Raw genomic sequence first — 26,584 nt, 5'->3', positions numbered from 1 at the left:
AACACTTGCCTCTCATGATCTTTCTTCTCATGCCCAGGTGCATATGCACCAATAATCACCCACCTCTCTCCATCAACTTTCAATTTTACCCATATTAATCGAGAATTTACTTTCTTACATTCTATTGGCATATATATATATATATATATATATATATATATATATATATATATATATATATATATATATATATATATATATATATATATATATATATATGCCAATCATCAAAAACGAATTTTAACCAACAAACTAAAATTGGTAGAGATTGTGTTGTAGGTGAGTAAAGGAAAAAAATAAATATGTGACCATCACACGCCAGACACCAGTCTTGATCGGCCACCAGCAGCCTGGGACGAGAGAACTCGATCACTGACGAAGCTATATCGAGGAATATACCGCGACAGAAACATGTAATAAGTTTGCCTAAAGACGGAATGAGAATTTCGAGTGGGAGCAATGTCCTTTTGTGGTGCCTGTCTTACGTCCTTGATCAAGACGAGGCTATTGGTGTGCAGGTGATGTGGCGACGTTCCTATATGCTTACAGAAATGCTTCTTTAATCCAGCTTAACCATCTTGAAGAGAGAGAGATCTGCGTTGAACTTATCTAGTGTCGTGACGTCTTGTTACACAAAGTAGATGAATGTTAATCGTAGAATACAAGGCAGAGGAATACTCCTGATTGCATGAGCAGTTCATCATCTTTATCATTCAACAATTTCTTACTGTTTTGTTTCTAAAGTGGGTCTTCGGGCTTCTGGATAAGAAATCTATTGTATAAAGTATCTAGTAATATCTAGATCAAAACATACTGAATAAAACTTAAGTATGTTTCAATCCAAACAGGATTCTAAACGCACCCAAACAGGATCGTATTGCATTTGTTACTGTATTCGTGTCTCCATGATTGTGTTTTTCCATAAGACATATATTTGATATCATCTGATTTTTTCTCAAAGTATCTATCACCCTGGGGCTATCACAAACATAATAGGCTCTGATAACATCTCAGATACTCCCACTCATGTACATCAAGTCTCCCAAAACACAAGAGAATCTCGGTCTTTAAATGAATTCCCACACAGCTCTGTTGGCAACAGATATCAACAAAGCATTGGACACTGTTCCCCGACATATCCGTCACACGAAAAATACTTTACACCACCCTCCACAAAAATGACAAAAAGTGGTTGACCAATTTCAGGGCCGGCCGCTATGCCCGAGTCATTCACAATGGCTTCACCTCTAAAACACTCAAACTCTACAATGGACTTACCCAAAGAACTACACGACCTTCTATTACTTCCGGCAAGCTTCTTCATAAAGGTCCTTTCATATGCACGACCTTACAGTCACATCACAATACCCTGACATCACAGTAGCTACATAAAACATGGAGCCCGACATTACACAACTGGAACAATGGCTCACCAAGAGCAGAATGTCTGTATCTCCGCAATAGTCTTCAATCTTTAAACCCAAGACAGACACGAATCCATCTCACATCTTCCCTCACTTTAAGTGGTCAGTCACTTCCACTAAACAAAATACCAACCATTCCAGACATCACATACGACACACTCATGTCATTCACTCCCCATATCAATAACATCAACACAAAAGCAAAGCACAAATTCAAACGTCCTCAGAACACTAGTTGGCATTAGACTGGACAAGAGAAAGAATCCCTCAACATCCCCATACAAACACTTCATCCGCTCCACATCAGACTAGGCCTTCTCTACCTGGTCTTCCATCCTCTCAATCGAAAACATAACAAAGCTCCAAGCTACATATAATAGTGCAGTCAGAGCAATCACTAGCTGCCGTCTAGCAACCAGAAACACTCACCACCTACAGTGAAATTAAAGATCCTCCCAGCACGGTTCCACTTCAGCATACATAAGCACGACACCACTCCCACCCAAGTCACTCTATCCAACACCCACCAGGGAGAAATAAAAACCTTCCCCCCTGCCTCACACTTCAGTGACCTCTACTCACAGATCCCCCCACCTACAACACATGTAACAGGGTCGGACAAAACACGTACGCACTGAAATTACCCGATAAGGACGTACACATACGTCACAACATTTCGCGCGTTAGCCCCCTTGTCTCTTCATTCTTTAGGAAAAGTAAAACAGGAGGGGAGGATTTCCAGGCCCCTGCTCCCACCCCTTTTAGTCTTCCCACGTATTCCGTGCGTGTCGTAAAAGGTGACTAAAAGGGGAGGAAGCGAGGGCTGGAAATCCTCCTCTCCAGTTTTTTACTTTTCCAAAAGAAGGAACAGACAAGGGGGCCAAGTAAGGATTTTCCATCTAAGGCTCAGTCCTCTATTCTCAACGCTACCTCGCAAACGCGGGAAATGGCGAATATGTATAAAGAAAAAAATATAAATATAAATATATATATATATATATATATATATGGTTGCGGAGCATAGGCTATAAACGGTGTTGTGCGGAGGGTGGATGTGTTGGAAATGAAATGTTTGAGGACAGTATGTGGTGTGAGATGGTTTGATTGAGTAAGTAATGAAAGGGTAAGAGAGATGTGTGGTAATGAAAAAAAAGGTGTGGTTGACAGAGCAGAAGAGGGTGTGTTGAAATGGTTTGGTCACATGAAGAGAATGAGTGAGGAAAGATTGACAAAGAGGATATGTGCGTCAGAGGTAGAGGGAACGAGAAGTGGGAGACCAAATTGGAGGTGGAAAGATGGAGTGAAAAAGATTTTGAGTGACCGGGGCCTGAACATGCAGGAGGGTAAGGGGCGTGCAAGGAATAGTGTGAACTGGAGCGTTGTGGTGTACCGGGGTCGACGTGCTGTCAATGGATTGAACCAGGGCATGTGAAGCGTCTGGGGTAAACCATGGAAGGTTCTGTGGGGTCTGAATGTGGAGCGGGAGCTGTGGTTTCGGTGCATTATACATGACAGCTAGAGACTGAGTATGAACGAATGTGGCCTTTGTTGTCTGTTCCCTGCGCTGCCTCGCTGGAGAGGGAACGGAGGGGAATGCTATTTCGTGTGTGGCAGGGTGGCGACGGGAATGTATCAAGGCAGCAAGTATGGATATGTGCATGTGTATATATGTACATGTCTGTGTATGTATATGTATGTATAGGTTGAAATGTATGCGTATGTATATGTGCGTGTATGGGCGTTTATGTATATGCATGTGTAGCTGGGTGGGCTGGGCCATTCCTCGTCTATTTACTTGTGCTACCTCGCTAACGCTGGAGACGGCGGTTAAGTATAAAAATAAATGAATATATATGTATATATATATATATATATATATATATATATATATATATATATATATATATATATATATATATATATATATATATATATATATATATATATATATATATATATATATTATCCCTGGGGATAAGGGAGAAAGAATACTTCCCACGTATTCCCTGCGTGTCGTAGAAGGCGACTAAAAGAGGAGGGAGCGGGTGGCTGGAAATCCTCCCCTCTCATTTTTTTTTAATTTTCCAAAAGGAGGAACAGAGAAAGTGGCCAGGTGAGGATATTCCCTCAAAGGTCCAGTCCTCTGTTCTTAACGCTACCTCGCTGATGCGGGAAATGGCGAATAGTATAAAAAAAAAATTATATATATATATATATATATATATATATATATATATATATATATATATATATATATATATATATATATATATATATATATATATATATATATATATATATATATATATATATATATATATATATATATATATATATATATTCATTATTTTGACAGCAATCATACATGTTCAAACCCTCACACAAAATAGTTCAAATCCATTGTAATCATTACGTCGCTGACAGGCCCAAGTTGGGTTGTCATCACCAGAGCCTGGAATCCATACCGCCCTGTCCATGTTTAACAGCAGTGCAAACCTTATATTACACACACACACACACACACACACACACACACACACACACACACACACACACACACAACATACCTGTGGTTCACATTGCTAGTGTTCCGTGATTCCCTGCTGATCCCCTTTGATCCACATACGATGCATACACAGAATACTGCCAGCCTGAGTCAGAACTTCTGCAGCAGAGGAGCACCAGCCTCACTCCTTCACTAACCAAGTTTTCCTTCATCATCATCATCATCATCATCTCTGCACAAGTAGATGAATTCTACGAAATCTACTATATCATGTCATTTTCGTAGATACCGTCTACCCGACGTACCATGCCACAGCCGTCTTGTTCCAGATATGTGGATCATCATGATCAAAATATGATAGCTTTGGCTGTGGGATCTTGCACCACCTACATTTCCAACACACGGATACAGTACACTCAGTTTAGCCAGCAGAACTTACAACCGTCTGAGATTAGCCTCATCGAAGCCATTGTCAAATGCACCATCAAAATGCTCTATATACTATGCTTCACATAGTATTACAAAGCAGTGACAATTATCATAGTCATCTTGTTCTTTTACAGCGCCAAGGGAACACAGCTTTCTTCAGCGATCGCTCTTACTCCATACCACAGTCACCCCACCTCAGCAACACAGGTAATACCCATATTCACAGTTTTGTATGGCTAACTGAAGTATCTCTTGGACTGGAGGACTGACCGGCAGTCTAATGAACTGAATGACCAGTCGATGGGATATCTCTCCAAAGGAATAGACCGAGTAATTGACTGATTGACCAAACACAGTCACCGAGTAAGTGGAAGACTGTCTCAGTGATTACTGTCTTCAAGAATATGAGACAGGACATAAACAGAGTGAATGGCAAATTACCTGAAGGATTGGCTGACTAACTACCATTGTGACTAGTACATTAACTGTAACAGAGACTTACTGACTGAGTGACTAACTGAGAAACGGATCATTGTAATAACCGACCGTGGAAATGATTGTTTGATCTTCTCAGTAACTGACCCATTGAGCTATGCTCTTGATAACTGGGCGGATCTGTAAGGCAGTATAATGTCTGAATCATTGAAAAGCTAACAAGTTAATAGATTTTTTCGGGAATGACAGACTAACAAAGAGACAGAGTGAAAAACGCTCCAATGCACAAGTAGACCAACTTAACCGTTCGCACCACTGATACACTACTTACTGACCAAGGAACTCATGAAATGAATGGGAAACGTAATGATATATCAACTGACTGACACCCTAATGAAGTGACTGACAAAGTAAACCTGACTTACTGACTGATTAGCTAAGTGTGGCAATCACCCTGACTGACCTGGGCTGCGACGCGGCCCTGACGAAGGCGCGGCAGGTCGGTGTGGGAGAAGGAGGACCTCCTCCAGGGCTTCTCCTGCCTCAGGTCCGTCGACAGGTTGAAGGAGTGTAACTTGTTGTGCAAAAACTTCCGCAGGTTCCATGCCAGGTCGTTGTGTCTGTAGGACAAGGGAGACGAAGAGACACATTAATGCGTGTGAAGTGAGGTAAGACAAGTAAAACATTAGTGTGTTTAAGGCAAGGTAGGAGACGTGAAGCATCAGTGTGTGTGTGCGGCTTGTGCACGGGATGTTGTGTTGTATCACGATTCCTCTCCGTCCTTGTTCTCTGTCTTGTCTAATGGTTATGTAGTTATGGAGGATTGTGGACTTGATGTGTGATTCTAGTTTCATGGACAAGAGTAATGTGTACATTCTACTCTTAGAGTAGGGTGAGTACTCCTACGTGCTTGTATTTGACGTCATCAGTCTTAAACTGTGTCGTGTTTAGTGTGTTAATAGCCCTCTGTGGTGTGGTGGAGTCACTGTGTACGAGGTGATGTTAGTGCCTTTTGCTGTTGCTTTTTGGGTGCTTGGGAGTGTGGGTGCTTAAGTAGGTGCTTTAGGTGTTTGTTTCCCCGTGGTTGTTGCAGGTCCAGAGCTGTAAGCAGTTCTTTGTAGAAGGTAGGGATGTGCAGTGAAGGTGATACCACTCAGGACTGATATTGCATCTTACAGGATAGTGTGTTTTTTCATGATGGGGTTTGACACTATGGGTAGACACACTCTGGGTATCCGGGGTTGGGCATACTGTCACCGGATTGCATCAGTAGCTCGGGAGATGGAAATCGAAGCATTAACACCCCATCCCGCCCCCTTCCCAATTGTGAAAAAACAAGTGTAAGGAAATTAAGTGTTTGGGTTTGGCCCATAGTTCAGCGCAGCGGCTGGGAACAGCCGGAGGCTTCGTTCCACAAGGGAGAGGAGGGGAGTAGGGTTCAAAGTAAAATCCCAAACACCTGGAAACATGCTATTTTCGTATCCAGCCTGAGATCCCCACAGCCGCCTAGTTACCCTTTCTCCTATCGCTCAACACGACTATTGTCATCAACTGCCAAACTCCGCCGAGAGAAAATTCACAAGACAGTCACGCAAAAATAGCTCACACTCAGTCATATAGCACGGCTTAGGACCCATTTACTGTTCTACCACACTGTATGATAACCTCGCACAATGCATATTGGATGGCTTCAGCCAACCACAACCCCAGTGTTGCATTTTATCAGTGGCAATAGATATCAACAAAGTATATGACACTGTCCCCTAACGCATCCTCACACAGAGGGTACTTAACAGCATCCTCCACAAAATGACATAAAGTGGTAAACCAATTTCCTGGCCGGGTGGCAAGATAGAGTCATTCAGAAAGGCTTCACCTAAAGAACCCTCAAACTCTGCAAAGTGGTGCCCCAGAGAGCATTTCTTTTTCCATCCCTTTTCAGTTTCATCCATCATGACCACTCACCACCTCCTGCAGACTAAGGTGCACAAGTTTCTCATAAACCGATGACTTCACAGTCATATTATGATACCATGATATTACTCAAGTTGCAAGAAACACGCAACATCTCACAATTAGAACACTGACTCACCCAAAAGAGAATCTTTTCATCCTCATATATCTCCACCATTGTCTTCTTAACCCTTACTGGTCATCCATTTCAGCCGAACAGAACGCCATGAACAAAATGGATGGCCTCAGAATATTTACCAGTACCACTTTTGGACACGAAAAAGTGTTGTAACATCTCTTACAAGCATCTCACCCATTTCATCTTAGAACACACCTCACTTGCGTGGTCATCCATTTCCTCAAAAGAAAACATATCAAAGGTCACAGAACAATCACCAGCTGCCTAGCAACCACAAACCTTGAACATCCTTACATGGAAAAAAGATACTTCCAATGCAGCCTCATTTCAGTACCTTAGGCACATAGATATTTGCGGTACCGTTAGATCCCTATCACCTAAACCGCCTACCGACCCCAAAGTAGAAAAGGAAAGCTTACCACTGCTCCATACATCAGCAAACTAAACTCACAGATCCCACAGTCCCAACAAACACGACATTCACAAAATACACTCAAACAGTAATGACTCAGGCACTAAATAACTGCTCCTTCAACTCACTCTTGAACACCCCTTCACTGGACGTACACCCACATGAAACTACACTCCCCAGGCATGCGTGAGTTACATTCTCCCGTTTCGTTCTGGACACCATCCATCCCTACAATGTTACAAGCATCGATCCAACATATCACAAGACATCTCATGCCCAAGATGAAACTACCATGTTGAGGACCCTAAAAGTTTATTCTTCAGTTATCCTGCACTAACCTCACACAGTCTTACAGGCAAAATCACCACAGGCACACACACACACACACACACACACACACACACACACACGCACACACACACACACACAGTAGGTCTTCTTTCGTTCATCCTCGGCATATGCCCAGTCCATGTCAGCACACCTTGGTCAGCATCCAGAAATAATTTCAAGAGGATAACTTGAAATATATGGACACGGCTCTTGGTCGAGTGTTATGAACGTGAAGCAAATACTGTAAAACCTGATGATTATTGGTAATATGAGTCTTCTCTTACGGTATACAGGTGAAGAATACACGAGAAAGACGCATAACAGAAAACATGATAGTCTACCACAAGAGTATATCTGCTGAAGAACATAGTAGCAGATATTCCTTCAATCATATATATATATATATATATATATATATATATATATATATATATATATATATATATATATATACGGAGACAAACAGAAGGCTCCTCCACACACATGATTCCCTTAGGCATATGGACGAGCAGGAAGATACCTATGAAGACCACAGAAAGCATGATGTGGACCTAGCTTCGATAGTCATTCCCTGAGGAATAAGGACATCCCTGTACGGAAGCGCAAAAAAGAGTTTCTAATTTCATCGACAGTGTCCACCAAGTGTAGTCTGCTGCAAGCTTCTCGTTCTGGCGTGATCCACAATATTTCTGCTCACAATCAAGATACTGTGGGAGAAGGGAAATACGTTGTGCGTGTTTTGTTTTGCTTTCCATCATCATCATATAGGATACTCCTATCAAAATAGTATTCGTACGTAAGTAATCTAAAATCAGAAGTTATGAAGTCGTTTACGCTCTTGGGGGTCGCGAAAGTTAAATCCAGTGCCTCACGGCGAAGCGATCACTGTATGGCAACAGTGAGCTCCTCAGGGATTTTGATTTTGTAAACAACAGATTCTATTCTTGTATTGCTGTTGTGGTTGACGGAGTGGCATTGAAGAGACCACGTAGAGTTTAAATGACCTCCGCAAGTGTCACGTCACCAACGTTTACATCATCTTCATCACAACTTGAGAATATAGTCTTTCCAGAGTGAGGTCCGTTGCTCATGAGAATTACCGTAGAGCGAAGTGTTCATTACGTTATGATAAAAGTCGATGCTGCAGGTTGTTGGTTCCACTAAGAAGGTTGGAGGCATCATCGACGTCGTCAAATGATTCTACTGTGTAGGTTTCAGGAGGTTTCAAGTGAGGCAGACCAGCACAGGTGGTCAGGGATGCTAATTCAAAAGACCAAAGATTACGTCCAGCTTCAATGGATATTACCATTTACTGTAAGTCCTGCTAGAACTGGCAGCCATTCCCCGTGCTCTGCTGGCCGGCACCAGAACTGGAAGCCATACCCAGTACATAAGAGGGCGGTACTAGAACTGGAAGCCATACCCTGTACACAAGTGGGTGGCACTAGAACTGGAAGCCATACCCCTTACACAATTGGGCGGCACTAAAATTGCAAGCCATACCCTGTACACAAGTGGGTGGCACTAGAACTGGCAGCCATATCCCTTACACAAGTGGGTGGCACTAGAACTGGAAGCCATACCCAGTACACAAGTGGGCGGCACTAGAACTGGCACCTACCCCCGTGCAATACTGGGCGGTACCTAAGCTCTATCACTCCTGAATCTCTGTTCCTGACACAAACGGCTGGAAATACATGTCTTCATTGGTTAGGTTCTCGGTCCGAACATTTTCGTGTAAGAATTATGAACTTCGTCGTTATATTTATGGATTTACGGAGGACGTTCTTTTCAGTCTCTACAAATCTACAGCTGTGTAATACCTGAAGCATTTCCTTGACTATTGAATTTATCATCGGTAACAGAGCTGGTAACATTGCCAGGTCTACAAGAATGACAACTCAAGACAGTGAAGGGTTTTTTTCTCTGAGATTTTGGAATAGTTCAGAATCTTCCTTGATACTAACACAGAATTCAGCACTTTATATCACTTGTAAAACATTTGGTCAAAGGTTAGTGAAGGGAGAAAGTTAAAGAATAAAGTTGATATATGTTCGACAGAAGGACAGGATAGATAACTTAATGAGCTCAATAAAAGTTTGTCTCTATAACTCCTGCTACCTGAGATCGCTCGTCAACTGGTTGTGGCTCAGCACAACAGTCACGTCGAGCCAGCGCGAACTCGTGCAGACCGCCACAAGAAGTGCTGGGGTGACTTCGGTGAGCTGTGGAGAGACATTCATACGGTCATCATGTACTATGACACATCTGTGACCGAAAAGATATTTGAGTCGTCTGAAGCTTAGCGGTTTGATGGCTTAGTTGATTGACTTGGTAGGCAAAGATGACCCGGTAATTTAGTTGAGACTTTAGTGTTAGTTGATGGTAAAGTTTCGGGTTCCATTGTTAAATGTTTGCAGTCAGCAGGACTGTTTGGTGGAGCCCTGATCGTGGGTCATGTGGTCAAATTTGGCCTAACTTTAAACTTTAACATGATTTGTCGAGAACTCGCAAGTTGTTTCTTGAAAAATTGCTGCTTTTACCCAGTACGGGCGAGGAGTGTGTTATCAAATACTCTATTCTTCTTTGTTCTACTCTGAAGATGAAAGTTTTCAGTCTTTAGCCTTACTGTTTTGGTTGTGAAAGATTGTACAGTCAGCCCATTAACTTTTTTTTTTTTCCTCCAGGGTGTGATGGGTTTCAAATTGAACACAACCTCTCCTCTTGTCGATAGAGTTCGTAGCCGTGACTGCTACGTCACTGCATTATGGCAAGTGACCGGACTAGTGTCACTGGTGGCTCCATACATTCCTATACAAGGAAATACGGGCTATCAATAAGAGGCTAATTGCGAGAGCTTTGTTCGGAATTCTTAGTTGCTTTGTCATATTGTTCGACACCAAAGGGGTACAAGTAATTTATGGTCCGAGTGTACAACCACAGAGATGTGTAGTCTTAAAGAACCCGGACCCAAGCAAGTTTTCTTTTTGTTTGGCTAGTGGTTTCTTTCATACTTCGTGACGCTGTAACTGTTCAACGTGGAATTGTTTTCACATTTGGCCTGACTAAGCCCAGTTAAGTGTGCCAAGCTAGACTCTTCGGGGCTAAGAACACCTTTATTGTTTTGCATATGAAGGTTTGTTGTCAGGAATACTGGCACTTGGGCTTGACTGGGCTAGCTCAAGCTGGGGGACACATGTTACTACAAGATATACAACAGTTGCTTGTGTAGTGCTGTCAGCCTTTCCTCTTGGGGACTCGTTTGCTAATCATTACAGAAATTAAACTACCGCGAAGAGATTCAGATCATATGAGCAGTTGATAGTTCTGCTTTTTCCACTAAGTATTTATATGTTGTTATGTATTCAGGATCTGAAACATGTAGATGACACATGTGCTATCGTCTTACCACACAGATTCGTTGACAGGGTTCCACAGTATTATCATAAATAATGACGCCTTCGAGATTACAAACCTCATCCACTCAGTGCAGACCAAGAGTTAGGAAAGGTCTCGTAAATGACATACTCTCTTTACTAGACTGTATAATGTGACATTCCCTACCCTAGGTATGTCTAACAATATCTTTGCTACATCTCAGTACCTCAGAGCTTCTGTTCGCAAGATGAGATAACAGCGAGTTTGTTTTCAACGTAGCTGACTGTTGTAAGCATTGGAATGGTTTGTCAGTTATTAATGCAAAGTCCTTGTTGGCTCCAGATATCCGTATGACTTTGTTTCCTCATTTTGACTGATCAATTCATTAAGTGTCAAAGTAGACGACAAAGACTTTAAAGATAAATCCATGTGTTGGTAGAATTAGTTTAGAATAACGAACCATCTTGTTACACAAGACTAAATCACTACCTAAGCAGTTCAGTGATCAGTGTTTTGTCAAGGGAATGAGACACCTCAAGTGTTTGTTTTAGTGTGTTTATGTCTCATAAGTATTGTGTATGTTGAAGCCGTGTGGTAGAGGCCGACAATAACAGGGATTGCGATAGATGTCCACTTAAAAGCTTCAGACCTATGTCGACATCAGAATCTCTTCGATAGTGCATCTTATGTAGCAATTCTGCACTACCTTCTCTGTGGCAGTGTCTCCCAGGACATTACTCTCGCATTGCCTGGCTTTCCATCACCCTTTACGTAAGTGCAACGTCTATACTGTGGAATCTTTCCTACGATGTCGAAGCTTTTATGTTATCAAACTATTACTTTCCCATAATCCTTTCGATTCATAAAGGATAAGAGCAAACTTTGGTGATTGAGAAATGTCTTTATCAAAATTACTTCTTTTTACTGGATTACAGAAATCATATCTGACTATATGTATATATATATATATATATATATATATATATATATATATATATATATATATATATATATATATATATATATATATATGAAAGGTGCTGCTGGACTCTGCTTGCTCAAGCATAAATCGCGAGTGAAAAATCATCTTTGGCGAGCTTGTATGTTTGGGATAACAGTCTCGTTTTTTACACACACACACACACACACACACACACACGATATATATATATATATATATATATATATATATATATATATATATATATATATATATATATATATATATATATTTCATTCTTGATCGCTGTTTCCCACGTAAGCAAGGTATCGGTAGGAACAGATGAAGAAAGGCCACATCGGCTCACAGCCATTCTCCAGCTGTCATGTGCAACGCACCGAAACCACAGCTCCCTATCCACAACCAGGCCCCACAGACCTTTCCATGGTCCCTCCTCTCTCTCTCTCGAGACAAAAATGACTTTTCATTGGAAAGATAAAAGGTGCATTTTCCAGTACTCATCGTGGAAGGCAACGTATGTACGTAAGCGCAAATCAGCAGTTATGTGTTCGCTAGTCTCTGTCCATATGTGTCAGCCCATATCAATGGACCAGTGGTTCTCGTGCAGATACTCTGTGATCAGACGTGTGGGGAGGGGACAGCTGCAGAACATGCATTACCTCTCTTGCTGTCGTCAACAGCTGGTCGTGTGCAATGTTTACCATCCCCTCGTCCTCCTGCAGTATTGCAACACACAAGGTTTACTGCTTCGAAGCCTCGTCCTCCTGCAGTATTGCAACACACAAGGTTTACTGCTTCGAAGCCTCGTCCTCCTGCAGTATTGCAACACACAAGGTTTACTGCTTCGAAGCCTACTCACCACTGATCCCTCCGGCTGCCATCGACTAATCCACTTGCCGAGTAACCCCCGTCTGATTGGTAATATCCGACACTGTCTTACAACCTCCCACAACCCTGCAACCCTGCCAGGCCTCGCTCAACAGTGACTCTTGGTGCATTCGTTCGTCTTGATGCCATTCTTCAAGTGACTTTATTGGCATTTTATGACACACAAATCGAAGGTATGAACGTTTAAGCCAGAAATATTCGAGAAATGCTGCACATATAATGCATACTTCTGTAGTTATTTTTTGACAATAGCTCTTATCACCGCAGACTGTAATCTATCATACTGTAATGATTGACTAAATGAGCTGTAATCACACATGTATATCTTGGACCTCTGTGGATTAGGTTGGGACTAATCGTGGAAGTAATGGTTGGTTGGTTGGTTAGGTGGGCTAACATTGTCTAGGTCATAACCTCGAACCGAGCAATCTTGAATTTCAGGTGTTCAAGATAATTCGAAGGCCATACACACACACTCTCACTGCATGTATATCCCTTGTCAGGGTAAGTGCAGTAAGCCCCTGGTTATTTATTTGGTCTGTTAGTAATGTTGAATGGCTTATTGACCACCATCGTCCTGAAAGCCTTCATATCATAATCACTAGATGAATGAAATTAAACACCTCAATCTTCTTCAGGTGTTTGAGATAATTTTCAGATGACGTATGTACTTTAAACACTGTACATACGACCCTCGTGGGTGGCTAACATATGCGGTTTGAATGGGATAAAACAAATCAAGGAGAATCGTATTCAAAGCAGAGCGATGTAAGAGATACAAATAGTAGGATATTCCACTCAAATGACCATAAATACAAGCTAAAGGATGTAGTTGGACACCTCAAACACAGATGGCGCTGCAGTATCTCATATAAGTTCGTGAAGTTTCAGACATGTGTAAAAGAAATGTTATTTATAGATATACCGCTTTGGGTTCCTGTTGTGTTTTCTCTTGTCGTGTTCTTACTTGATGACATGTGAAGTACTTATAATGCCGAGCGAAATTTTGGACATGAAATATCTATCAAAAAAAAAGAAAACTCGTTAAAAGCAACAGGCTTTTATTGGCAGTTATCCTCGTCATCTCCAATGTCCTTGTTGAACTAAACATTCAGCTTGCTAAATATAGACTCCCCCCCACCTCACCCACCCACCTCCTCCCTTCCTCCTCCTCCTTTACTTTAGTCCTATTCCACAGCGAGGTGGGACCCTTGCCGGAGACGTTGGATAGCATACCTTGACAACTCAGTTCATAGGAATTCCAACAGAAAGACAGTTTTCATGAAACTTGAACCATATCTGTGAGGGAGACATCGTAGAGGCAGTACTGACATGATGGTGAGTTAGGGTACTCTGCAGGAGGGAGAATAGGGAAGGGCTACTCGTCAGTAAATAGACATTGTAGCAGGGGAGGAATGTGGGGAAGATTTTTACCCCTGGAACAGTGGATTGGCAGGGGAGGGATGGTATGAAAAACCTTACCCGTCAATCAGTGGAGACTCCTGCAGGAGGGAGTGTGCCGCCGCCAGCCGCTCCTGGTGTGTGGCAGAGGCGGAGACTCTGACAGGCAGGGGGCTTGCTGAGCAGCCTAGCCCTGCCACCACCACCACCTTCAGCGCCGCCGTCACCACCACCGTCAGCACCACACCACAGCGCCACATCTGCTGGTACCATCAAGTGTGCATAATGTTAGTGAGTTGATATAGTCACATCAGCAAATGCTAATGACATTCATATTTCATCTTATTATCTCAAACATCGTAATCGATATTCCTCTCTATAGCGAATATATTGTCATGGAAATACAGTCGTTTGAGGAACTTCTGCATAGTCATTTTTCTTTTGTTTAAAGAATGGGAGGTATATCAAGTTCTTCAATGTTCATTTTGGTCCATGAACTCTATGCTGAACAATGATGAACAACTCTGCGATTATCACACCTAAAACGCTGTTTTGAGCCTTGTGAAATGAAGAATCGAATGTGTTCATTCATCTAGTCCTTAGAATAAATCCCCAATCTGTGTTCCGCAGTTAAGGGGAAACATGACCGTCATTCGCCCATGGCATCACCTTGGTAGACCACAATGAGTCGTAGGTAACACCAGATCCTGAAGTACTCCTAAGAACGGCAGTGTCTCAGATCAGGAAACATTCTTTTGTTGTGGTAATTAAAGTAACATAATATAATATAGATTCATCGCCTATAAACAATTCTAAAGATTATTATTATCATTACACACCCACACACACCCACACACACACACACGCGCGCGCGAGCACGCATTTAGTACTTTTTTGGTAGGGTAACAATAATTCACCCGTTGTTCTTATAAGACTAGGGGGGATTGGGGCCCACTTAAGGCTATACGAACCAAGCAAACAGCGTATTGTAGATAAGACAAGAAAAATTTAGACTAGCAAATCAAGCCAGATTTAAGCCTAATTTGTAGATCAGAAATGAATTCAGACTGGCGGAAGATATGCACCTCAAACAATCGTTAGTGACTAAATCCCTCTGAGGGAAGACAGGGGGAAGAGATAAAGGATGAATCAACAGAGACCATAAGGCTGGATGAATTGATAGAAATCATTTGAGAGGCAGGATCAGCGGTCAACACAGGTGGAGGAATAGGTAATGAAGTTTGGGAATTCAAACATGAAAACTGTCAACAGATGGGAGAGGAACTTAAAGACAGCCAGAGAGGATGGGAGAGGAACTTAAAGACAGCCAGAGAGGATGGGAGAGGAACTTAAAGACAGTCAGAGAGCATGAGCATAAAATCATTTCAGATGTAGGTATTCAGCGAAAACATAACCAAAGTAAAGAAGGCAAAATGATACATGAGCAAAAAAAGAGGGGTGAGAAGAGTCATATAAGATTTACTAAACACTGTTGAACAAGAGGAGTCGTCCACAGCACAGAGCACAGAAACTACTCGAGAGAGTGGGCAGGGAGGAGCAGCAGGAGCAATGTCTGGGGCTGGTCAACAGACTGATACACTGAGACAGACGCCTGATGACACTGAAACAGTACACAGAAAATTGAGTGAAGATGTAGAAAGAATGATATACAACGTTACAGAAGGAATAACAGTATGGTAATGTCATGGAACCGGAGAATTTTATCTTTAAATGAGAATATTAGAAGAAAGAAGAGTTGAGCATATCTAGGAACTTAAAGAAAGGACGAAGAAATCAGCAGATATTCATTTAAAGGATAAGCACGAAGTAAATGAAGAATGCCTGATACTACCCATTCTGGAGACAGAAATCGAGGAAGCCGTAAAAGAACTGAAGAATGGGAAAGCAACTGGGCCTTATAACGTATCAAAAGAGTGACCAAAAAAAATCTAAGATAAGATTAAGGAGAGTTGGAGGTGAGTACCTTGAGGAATGTTGAGAACGATCATGAGTCTCGTACACGAAAAACCTGGATCCAACAGAGACTCAGACATACCTGTGCATGATAAGCTTCATCATCCGTGAGTCTAAAATAGTGCCAAGGTTTCTAACTAAAAGTTCAAGACCTGGAGCAGGACAGCACCTTGGTACAGATCAATTTGGATTAAGCTTTGAGTTAAAACGTGAGAAACCACGAAGTAGGGACCCACGAGTATTTCATCGACTCAGAGAAAGCTTTTGGTTGACTTCAGTGAGGTAAGCTGATGGGAATTATGAACAACTTAAACGTTGACTGGAGAACTCGGAAACTGATTAACCAGTTATACGTCAGTCACATACATATAGCTCGTGTTGCTACATATAGCTCGTGTTGCTAAGGTAGTCGTGGGTAAGGGGGGTCAGACAGAGCTGCTCCCTGTCCTCAGTATTGTCTATCACTTATACACAGGCAATACGAGCGCCACTAGACCTCGACTGACGGAATGGGTGAGGTTGGAGAAGAACGTATAGAGACTGTCAGATTTGCCCATGACACAGCGTTTGTCAGTTGCACGAAAGGCCTCCAACGAATGGCAAACAGATTACTTAGAATAGCAAGTGTTTTATGGAGAGAATGTCAACGTGTTTCTAACGAAGGAAGGAAGCTATATCCCTATTCAAACGCAGTTAAAACCAAACACGAGGAAATAAGACATTCCATGTACTTAGGAAGTGCTGCGATTTACAATGGAGACCGTAATAAGATGAGAACGAGAAAAGCTACTGGCAAAGTAAACGTGACCTGAAGCTAAAGAAGCGGTTATTAAGTATTAAGTAAAGATAAATAGATAGCTGTTAGAAAGCTCTGAAATGTGAAACTGGAGAGAATAATGAAGATAAGTTGGGTGGAATATCAAGGTAACGAAGACCCTTTTACGTTGAGTGGAAGAGGGAGGTGTGTTCATAGGAACAAGAAGATAAAAGAACCAGATACGACGTGTACTGAGAGATGGGAACCTCCTGAAAGTTATGGTAGAGGGAGAATACGAGAACAAAAGAAGAAGAGGAAGGAAGAGGAAAGTTATGGCAGAGGATCTGAGGACCAGTAATTGTTGTACGACGTGAGGAGCAAGGCTGAAGATAGAAAAGGTTCGAAGTTTGGCAAGAGTAAAGGAAAAATGAAAATGAACTCACTGACGAGCAAAGCCCCAAGGATGAAGAAGCTTGTTAATGACTGGGTTAATGTATGTGGACCCATCTTGTACCACAGATACTGAGTAAGAACTCTACACTTCATGTTTTATGGAAATCGAGGACCCAAGCAACAAAGTCATCAGATCTTGTGTCCTAATGTTTGTGTACGAGATGCCTCACGATTGGGTGATGCAATATGTCTCAATTTTGTATCATATATACTGCATACAAGACTCAACACTTAAGCATGGTTTAGAGGTCGAGTTTAAAGTTCAAGGTCACAGAGACATGCACTAGAATGCTATTAACAGTTTGTGTATACATTGCTTTTTCATGGAGTCACTGAATACAGCCCAGACTCATGCCACACATGTTTCATGCCAGGATCTACACATGGTGATCACGTTTCTGAGGTAGTGGTTAAAGCTCGAGGTCACAAAGCTTTATGTATTGAAATGATAACAAATGTTTGGGTATACGATATCTTACGACTCAAGTGACTGGATCTAGACTAAACCCGTATGTTAGCTACGGCCTGGAACGCTTCCATCTGACGGAGAGATTAAGGTCAGAAGTTGACCTAAGGACTTGTGTTAAGGTCTTGTGTACTTCGCTGCTACTACTACCACCTGTGTGTGCACTGTATACTGTAACTGGGGATTCAATGTGAACTAAACTTGTACCACAGCCACTGTATAATCAGTCATCAAATATAGACCAAACTATGGCCTTGTCACTTGGTTCCTCGATTCCCAAAGACACAAGATGTAGAGTTCTCATTCAACAACAGTGGTCCAAGATGGGTCCACATGCATCAACCCAGTCATTAACCAGCTTCTTCATCTTGGGTGCTTTGCTTTTCCTAAGGTTCATTTGTATTTCTTTTACTCCCGCCAAACTTCAACCCTTCTCTATTTTCAGCATTGCTTCTCGTGTCTTATAACAATTACTCGTTTTCAGATCCACTAGCATAACTTTTCTCCTCCTTCCTTTTCTTCCTTTGTTCTCGTCTTCCCTCCATCATATCTTTCAGCAGATTTCCACCCTATCAGCACATGTCCTACCTATCTGGTTCATTTATCTTCTTACTTTCCCTCTGAGGACGCTTCTCTCTTCCACCCGACGTTAAATGTCTTCGTTACTTTGATGTTCTTCTCAAAGTATCTTCATCATTCTTCTCCAGTTTAACATTTTGAAGCTTTCTAATATACTGCACAGAAAGTTTTATACTTGATCACGGGGAAAACGGAGCAGCCGTCACTCAGGATGGTGGCTGGGACATCCGTCACCTAGGGTGGTGGCTGGGACAACCGTCACCCAGGGTGGGGGCTGGGACATCCGTCACCTAGGGTGGGGGCTGGGACAACCGTCACCCAGGGTGGTGGCTGAGACATCCGTCACCTAGGGTGGAGGCTGGGACAACCGTCACCCAGGGTGGGGGCTGGGACAACCGTCACCCAGGGCGGGGGCTGGGACAGCCGTCACCCAGGGTGGTGGCTGGGACAACTGTCACCCAGTGAGAATGCTGGGACAGCCGTCACCCGGGGTGGAGGCTGGGACAGCCGTCACCCAGGATAGGGTCTGGGGCACCCGTCACCCAGTGTAAATGCTGGGACAGCCGTCACCCAGGGTGGAGCCTGGGACAGCCGTCACCCAGGGTGGAGGCTGGGACAGATGTGGTCACGTCAGACAGTTTCCTCACCAAACCAGATAACCACGACCACAGTGACGGGCCAGTGTGGTCGTGACTCGTGCAGGATAAACTATACACAAATCATTAAGCAATCAATTACTTCACTCGTATCATCACACAGAAACAAACACCTAAATGTGTGTTTTCCAGTCAGGGTTCCCCGGAACACAAGGGTTCCTCTGAATTCTGTAATAATGATGATAATATCATAATGATAATAATGATAATAATGATAATAATATCCCCTAGGGATAGGGGAGAAAGAATACTTCCCACGTATTCCCTGCGTGTCGTAGAAGGCGACTAAAAGGGAAGGGAGCGGGGGGCTGGAAATCCTCCCCTCTGGGTTTTTTTAATTCTCCAAAAGAAGGAACAGAGAAGGGGGCCAGGTGAGGATATTCCCTCAAAGGCCCAGTCCTCTGTTCTTAACGCTACCTCGCTATTGCGGGAAATGGCGAATAGTATGAATATAAAAAAAGAATAATAGTAATAATAATAATAAGAATAAGAATAAGAATAATAATAATGATAAGTAGTAGTAGTAGTAGTAGTATAAAGAAATATATTATGATAACCCAGGAGTTCATGATTTATAAATGGAGTTCTCTTAACTCCAGCTTGGATCGTGGTTGCTACGTTGTGATGCTTATGAAAGACTGGGAAGGAATGAGTGGAGAAGATCGAGGCTCCAGATTATCACACATAAGTTGCTGGCTGGGTTCCTCCTACAACACTACGTTGAAAAACACTGGCCTAAACACTCACAGAGAATACATAATCACTCGGAAACACACACACACACACACACACACACACACACACACACACACACACACACACACACTGTATGCCCCCAAAACGAACATAATATATAAACATAATACAGTACCGTGAAATTATACGCTCCCGGAAACAATGGTACATACTGAACACGCTGGTACAACGCTGATAAGACTATTGTGTAAGCTATTTTGTTAATTATTCTACATTTTCTTCGCCCCTTGGATTTGTCTACCGTGCGTGCAAGACGTGTTCTACATCTAACTTACAAATGTCGAGATATTAAAGATGCCAAGGCCGTAAATGGTCTACAATTCAACTGTTCAAAACCTCGAGTGTATCTTGTACACTTGGCACATTTAAGAAAAGAGACAGTTAACGTTTACCTTCGGATTATATCATCCACCATACTTATCTCTGACAGTTGCCAATATTACATAGGTTGTTGTGACAAACTGTTTATGTCATCTTAAGCCATACATATTTCAAATACATTTCAGACTCCAAACCCGTTCATGAAAATCACCTCTCTCTCTCTCTCTCTCTCTCTCTCTCTCTCTCTCTCTCTCTCTCTCTCTCTCTCTCTCTCTACGTCAGGCCAGTGTATAGTCGAGCATGGCTCAAGAAAGACGGAACTCGCGTGGTGGTGTTGGGACTGAGAAACCTGATGCATTGTTTGCACCTGATGAGGCGGACTGTCTCCGTGAAACATGTAGTGATGCATGTATAGAAAAATTACGTTAAAAAAATCATCTGAGCACTTACTGAATTACGATTTCACCTCAATATATATATATATATATATATATATATATATATATATATATATATATATATATATATATATATATATATATAAAGGTGAAATTGCACTTCAGTAGTTCATATGATTTTGTTCATCATGTAATTTTTCTATACATGTGGACGACATGCTTTGTGAAGACAATCCACCTCATCAGGTGCCAGTACTTAACAAAGTTATTTAGATCCCAACATCACAACGGAGTAACGCCTTCCAGCGTCTGTCAAAGTATACACGTCAGCTTTAAAGAATTATATGTTCCTCAGCTCTACGCTACTATGCGTCTCATACAGCGTAGCCAGATCCCTAGCAAGGCATTGTGATAATGCAAGAGTAGCTACGAAATGAACGAGAATATCCCAGTTTTTTACCGATGACTTTTAGCAAGAAGGAAGACTTCAAGATCAGAGAATAGGTTTATCACGAATATTTTTGTGTTTAATTGAGTATAGTCAGAATGAAAAATAGATTACCAAGAAGATTTTATGAGGATGTGAAGCTGCAAGAACTGAAAACATGCCTGTGCACTGCCACTATAGATACCTTGATGGTTAGTTATCCAAGAAAGTTGGGCGATTCTTCCCGACTTTGAGTAAAGTTTCTTGTTTCCACCACAGATATTCGCCAAAGTTCAGCACATGGTTACAATCTTTAAGATCTCTTTTCTTTTCAGTGTCATTTCTTTTATACATTATTGTCTTGTTAACCTTACATCAACGGTGCAACTGTGAGGACCAGGACTGTTAACATGCGAGTATGTTTGGAGACGTGGCCCCTAGCGATGCACTCTTATCCCGACGCCATGTTACAGCGCCCCCACCAGAGCGTGGCACCCGCCCCCTCTCACGTCTCTACCATCACTGACGACCCGTGTCCCGCCAGAGCCCTCACTAGCTGCCTCCAGCTACCACCTGCCACATCATTGCCATCACCACTAATGAACCCTTCTAGACCGAAGCCTTGTAGCCTGCTGGCCGCCTACTTGCGACCACCACCGACTCCCCATCGCTCATGTTAGTCCTACCGATAACAGTAGCCTGTTTACCGTGCTGCCCAGGATGGTCATCGTGTGAGCGCTGCCGCAAAAGGTTAAACAGGCCAGGAAAGGCTTTATCAGACCCCAAGAGAGAAAATTATCATAACATGAGACATAATAAAGTTTATTTCTTCCTTACGACAGCTTCCGCTCTTCATACATGATAGCTGATATCTTTCATTGATGTCAAGAATGAACAGAAAATCAAAAAATTCAGATAACCACGTCACTGACGATGTGATGCACCATTTATTGTACACTTTGTTAAGACCGTGTCAGAGACGTGGGATTGCGTAGAGCGCCCTAAATCCCTGCCCTGCTTAGCTAAGTCATCATTCCCATTGTTTCCTCGGAGAGCTATGTGAAAGAGACCCACAATAGTTTGACTTGAATCTCTTCATCAGTAATTAATGCTGAGACATCTGTTTCTGACTTCAGAAAAACAAGGCATACTACTTTGAGATCTCAGGGGACTTCGAGCAAGTAATGAAGACAAGAAATTAAAGATAAAGTTATTGCTGGAGTTTCTGCAAGTTGAAGAGAGATGAGTGAGGTGAAGAGTCTAGTCTGAAGGGTAGATACCTAGTGATATACAATAGCTTCCTGTTTACGGTGGGACACAAGCTGAATTAGTTTTTGTATTTCCAGCCTTTCCAGTGGCGGAGGTGAGAAAATCATCAGAACAAATTTGTTTTTTTCCAGTCTAGAGATTCTGTTTGTGCTCAGGGTCGCTGGTTCTGGTAACAAGCTGAAAATGAGGATTATGTAAAAGGTTAGTTTCTATTGTTGTTGGATATGGTGTGATGGCGTCACAGGGTGTGGCGTGGGACGAACTACTGTCTCCTTATCTTAGACAGTGGGTGTGATCCAATCATTTCCATGTGGAGGGCTATGATTTAGATCATTTCAGGCTCTCCTGCCTCATAGCACATATGTGCTCTAACATATTTTAGGAAACGCTATCGGGATCGCTAAATAGGAGTTTCAGACTAGTCATTACATTCATTTCAAGTTTTCCAGTGAATAACTGAGTCTAGAAGGATAATTTAGATACTTGGAACTAGACATGGCAGCAGGAGCAACTACAGAAGCAACAGAGGAGGTAGAGTTTCTAGGCGCGTTGGGAAGTGTAAGGAGAGAGAGAGGTCACTGTCTATGATGGCAAAGGTGGGTATGTTTGATGGAAAAACAGTTCCGATGGTGCTGTGTGGATGCGGTTCGATGAGCTGAAAAATACAGGGGCCTGAGCAGGCAAGAGGTTGCGAAGCGTTCATGGGATAAAGCGAATTGGAGAGATGTGGCATGCAGGGAGGGATCTGCTGTAATTGGGATAAACCGGAATGTATGAAGGGGTCAGAGATAACCACGAAAAGGTTCGAGGGGGGATTGGCTGAGGTTAGAGGTCTCAAGTTTCGGTGCATTATAGATGACAGCTAGAGAGTGGGTGTGGGCAAACATGGCCGTTTTTCGTCTGCCTCTGTCGCTACCTCGCTATCGCGGGAAACGGTTAACAAGTATGGAAAAGAATACGTCCTCGAATTTAGTTATCTTATACCTATTTCATTCTACACAATAAAAAGCACTTTTATAGGACGCTGAATACGCAAGTATAATTCTTACGGCCGTTAGTTAGACAAAGTCTGTGTCAGACAGAGATTTGGCGATTTAAAAGATCTTAAGGTTACATTTCGATTTTTCAAGTTTGTCATTACCTCTGTGTATGCAAGACCACCGAAGATCTTATGCAGGTCAAGTGCACCCTTTTATTACTTCTAGCATGAGGAGTATGATTAGTGTTCTACATGGCTTTACGATATCAGTTATGTTGAGCTACAAAAGGTAAATGTGGAAGATTTAAGTGTGATAACTTCTGATGATCTAAAGCCAAGAAAAAATTGCTATGAGTCCACGGGGAAAATGAAACACGATAAGATCCCAAGTGCACTTTCATGTAATAATCACATCATCAGGGGAGACACAGGAGAGATATACAACAGTCAGTTGATATACATCGAAGAGATGAAGCTAAGACGCCACTTGGTAAACATGCGACTGTCCAAGACAGACAACGAGCGTTCATAAACTTATCATTTTACAAACTTTGTCAACAATAAAGTTATCTAATTTGTATAGACCATCGCTAACATTAAGATTATAATTCTTTGTATATTTGATAATAGAAGATTCAATGATATTTCTCGTGTAATAGAGTTAGAGTTGATAACTGAGATGGCATTACTCCAGTCAATACAATGATCATAGTTTTTAACGTGATTAAACAAGGCATTTGATTCTTGTCCCGTTTTTATACTATATTTATGTTGCTTAAGTCTAACAGAAAGATCCTTACCAGTCTGCCCAACATAAAACTTATCACAATTTCTACATGACACTTTATAGATGCATCCAGGAGAATTTTCTGGTGAATTCCTGATTAAGATATTCTTTATAGTATTATTGTTGCTGAAGGCAACATTTACATTAAAGGATTTAACTGACATGGGAAGTAAAGTACAATTATTATCAAAAAGAAGAACTAAAAGATTCTTGGTGTCAATGGGAGGTTTGAGCTCAACTCTATAAAATGATTTCTTTGCTAACTTAAAGGATTTATCAATGAAAGATCTAGGGTACTTTAACTTAGATCCAATAGAATATATCTTCTCAAACTCATCATCAATAAACTCTGGACTGCAAATACGTGATGCCCTAAGGAACATAGATTGAAATGATGATAGTTTAACTCTGTCACGTTTAGATGAGTAATAATGGATATATGAGCATACATTGGTAGGTTTTCTGTACATGCTAAACTTAAACTTGTTTCCTTGCCTATGGATCATGCAGTCTAAAAATGGTAACATACCATTAATTTCATTTTCTACAGTCTGCTCGTTTGCTCATAAACATTCTAGTTTAGCGATGTAAGCTTCTCGCCTCTCCCCAAGAATAAAGTATATCTATATTTATTTATATTTATTTTGCTTTGTCGCTGTCTCCCGCGTTAGCGAGGTAGCGCAAGGAAACAGACGAAAGAATGGCCCAACCCACCCACATACACATGCATATACATACACGTCCACACACGCAAATATACATACCCATACATCTCAATGTACACATATATATACACACACAGACATATACATATATACTCATGTACATAATTCATACTGTCTGCCTTTATTCATTCCTATCTCCACCTCGCCACACATGGAATAACAACCCCCTCCCCCCCTCATGTGTGCGAGGTAGCGCTAGGAAAAGACAACAAAGGCCGCATTCGTTCACACTCAGTCTCTAGCTGTCATGTAATAATGCACCGAAACCACAGCTCCCTTTCCACATCCAGGCCCCACACAACTTTCCATGGTTTACCCCAGACGCTTCACATGCCCAGGTTCAATCCACTGACAGCACGTCGACCCCGGTATACCACATCGTTCCCATTCACTCTATTCCTTGCACGCCTTTCACCCTCCTGCATGTTCAGGCCCCGATCACTCAAAATCTTTTTCACTCCATCTTTCCACCTCCAATTTGGTCTCCCACTTCTCCTCGTTCCCTCCACTTCTGACACATATATCCCTTTGGTCAATCTTTCCTCACTCATTCTCTCCATGTGACCAAACCATTTCAAAACACCCTCTTCTGCTCCCTCAACCACACTCTTTTTATTTCCACACATCTCTCTTACCCTTACATTACTTACTCGATCAAACCACCTCACACCACATATTGTCCTCAAACATCTCATTTCCAGCACATCCACCCTCCTGCGCACAACTCTATCCATAGCCCACGCCTCGCAACCATACAACATTGTTGTAACCACTATTCCTTCAAACATACCCATTTTTGCTTTCCGAGATAATGTTCTCGACTTCCACACATTCTTCAAGGCTCCCAAAATTTTCGCCCCTCCCCCACCCTATGATTCACTTCCGCTTCCATGGTTCCATTCGCTGCCAGATCCACTCCCAGATATCTAAAACACTTTACTTCCTCCAGTTTTTCTCCATTAAAACCTACCTCCCAATTCACTCGACCCTCAACCCTACTGTACCTAATAACCTTGCTCTTATTCACATTTACTCTTAACTTTCTTCTTTCACACAATTTACCAAACTCAGTCACCAGCTTCTGCAGTTTCTCACATGAATCAGCCACCAGCGATGTATCATCAGCGAACAACAACTGACTCACTTCCCAAGCTCTCTCATCCACAACAGACTGCATACTTGCCCCTTTTTCCAAAACTCTTGCATTCACCTCCCTAACACCCCCATCCATAAACAAATTAAACAACCATGGAGACATCACACACCCCTGCCGCAAACCTACATTCACTGAGAACCAATCACTTTCCTCTCTTCCTACACTTACACATGCCTTACATCATCGATAAAAACTTTTCACTGCTTCTAACAACTTGCCTCCCACACCATATATTCTTAATACCTTCCACAGAGCATCTCTATCAACTCTACCATATGCCTTCTCCAGATCCATAAATGCTACATACAAATCCATTTGCTTTTCTAAGTATTTCTCACATACATTCTTCAAAGCAAACACCTGATCCACACATCCTCTACCACATCTGAAACCACACTGCTCTTCCCCAATCTGATGCTCTGTACATGCCTTCACCTTCTCAATCAATACCCTCCCATATAATATACCAGGAATACTCAACAAACTTATACCTCTGTAATTTGAGCGCTTACTCTTATCCCCTTTGACTTTGTACAATGGCACTATGCAAGCATTCCGCCAATCCTCAGGCACCTCACCATGAATCATACATACATTAAATAACCCTACCAACCTGTCAACAATA

General features: G+C 42.0%; 1 protein-coding gene across 2 annotated transcripts in view; it reads right to left on the bottom strand.

Annotated features, from left to right (window-relative positions):
* Positions 1-21,579, bottom strand: part of LOC139761938 (dipeptidase 1-like) — an 83,054-nt gene extending 61,475 nt beyond the window's left edge. Inside the window, exons 1-3 of one of the 2 annotated variants that reach the window (XM_071686630.1) lie at positions 21,249-21,579; positions 14,338-14,519; positions 5,258-5,414 (exon numbers count right to left, since the gene is read on the bottom strand). In XM_071686630.1, coding sequence (XP_071542731.1) covers positions 5,258-5,414; positions 14,338-14,516 — 336 coding nt within the window. In that variant the 5' untranslated portion in view covers positions 14,517-14,519; positions 21,249-21,579. The remainder of the gene's footprint in view (positions 1-5,257; positions 5,415-14,337; positions 14,520-21,248) is intronic. The other variant, XM_071686631.1, reaches the window with a different exon arrangement.
* Between the last annotated feature and the right edge of the window lie 5,005 nt (positions 21,580-26,584).

This window comes from Panulirus ornatus, chromosome 42 (genome assembly GCF_036320965.1).
Source record: "Panulirus ornatus isolate Po-2019 chromosome 42, ASM3632096v1, whole genome shotgun sequence".
NCBI lineage: Eukaryota > Metazoa > Arthropoda > Malacostraca > Decapoda > Palinuridae > Panulirus > Panulirus ornatus.
Note: the sequence above shows the minus strand (reverse complement) of the source record. Positions and strands in the feature narration are given on the sequence as shown.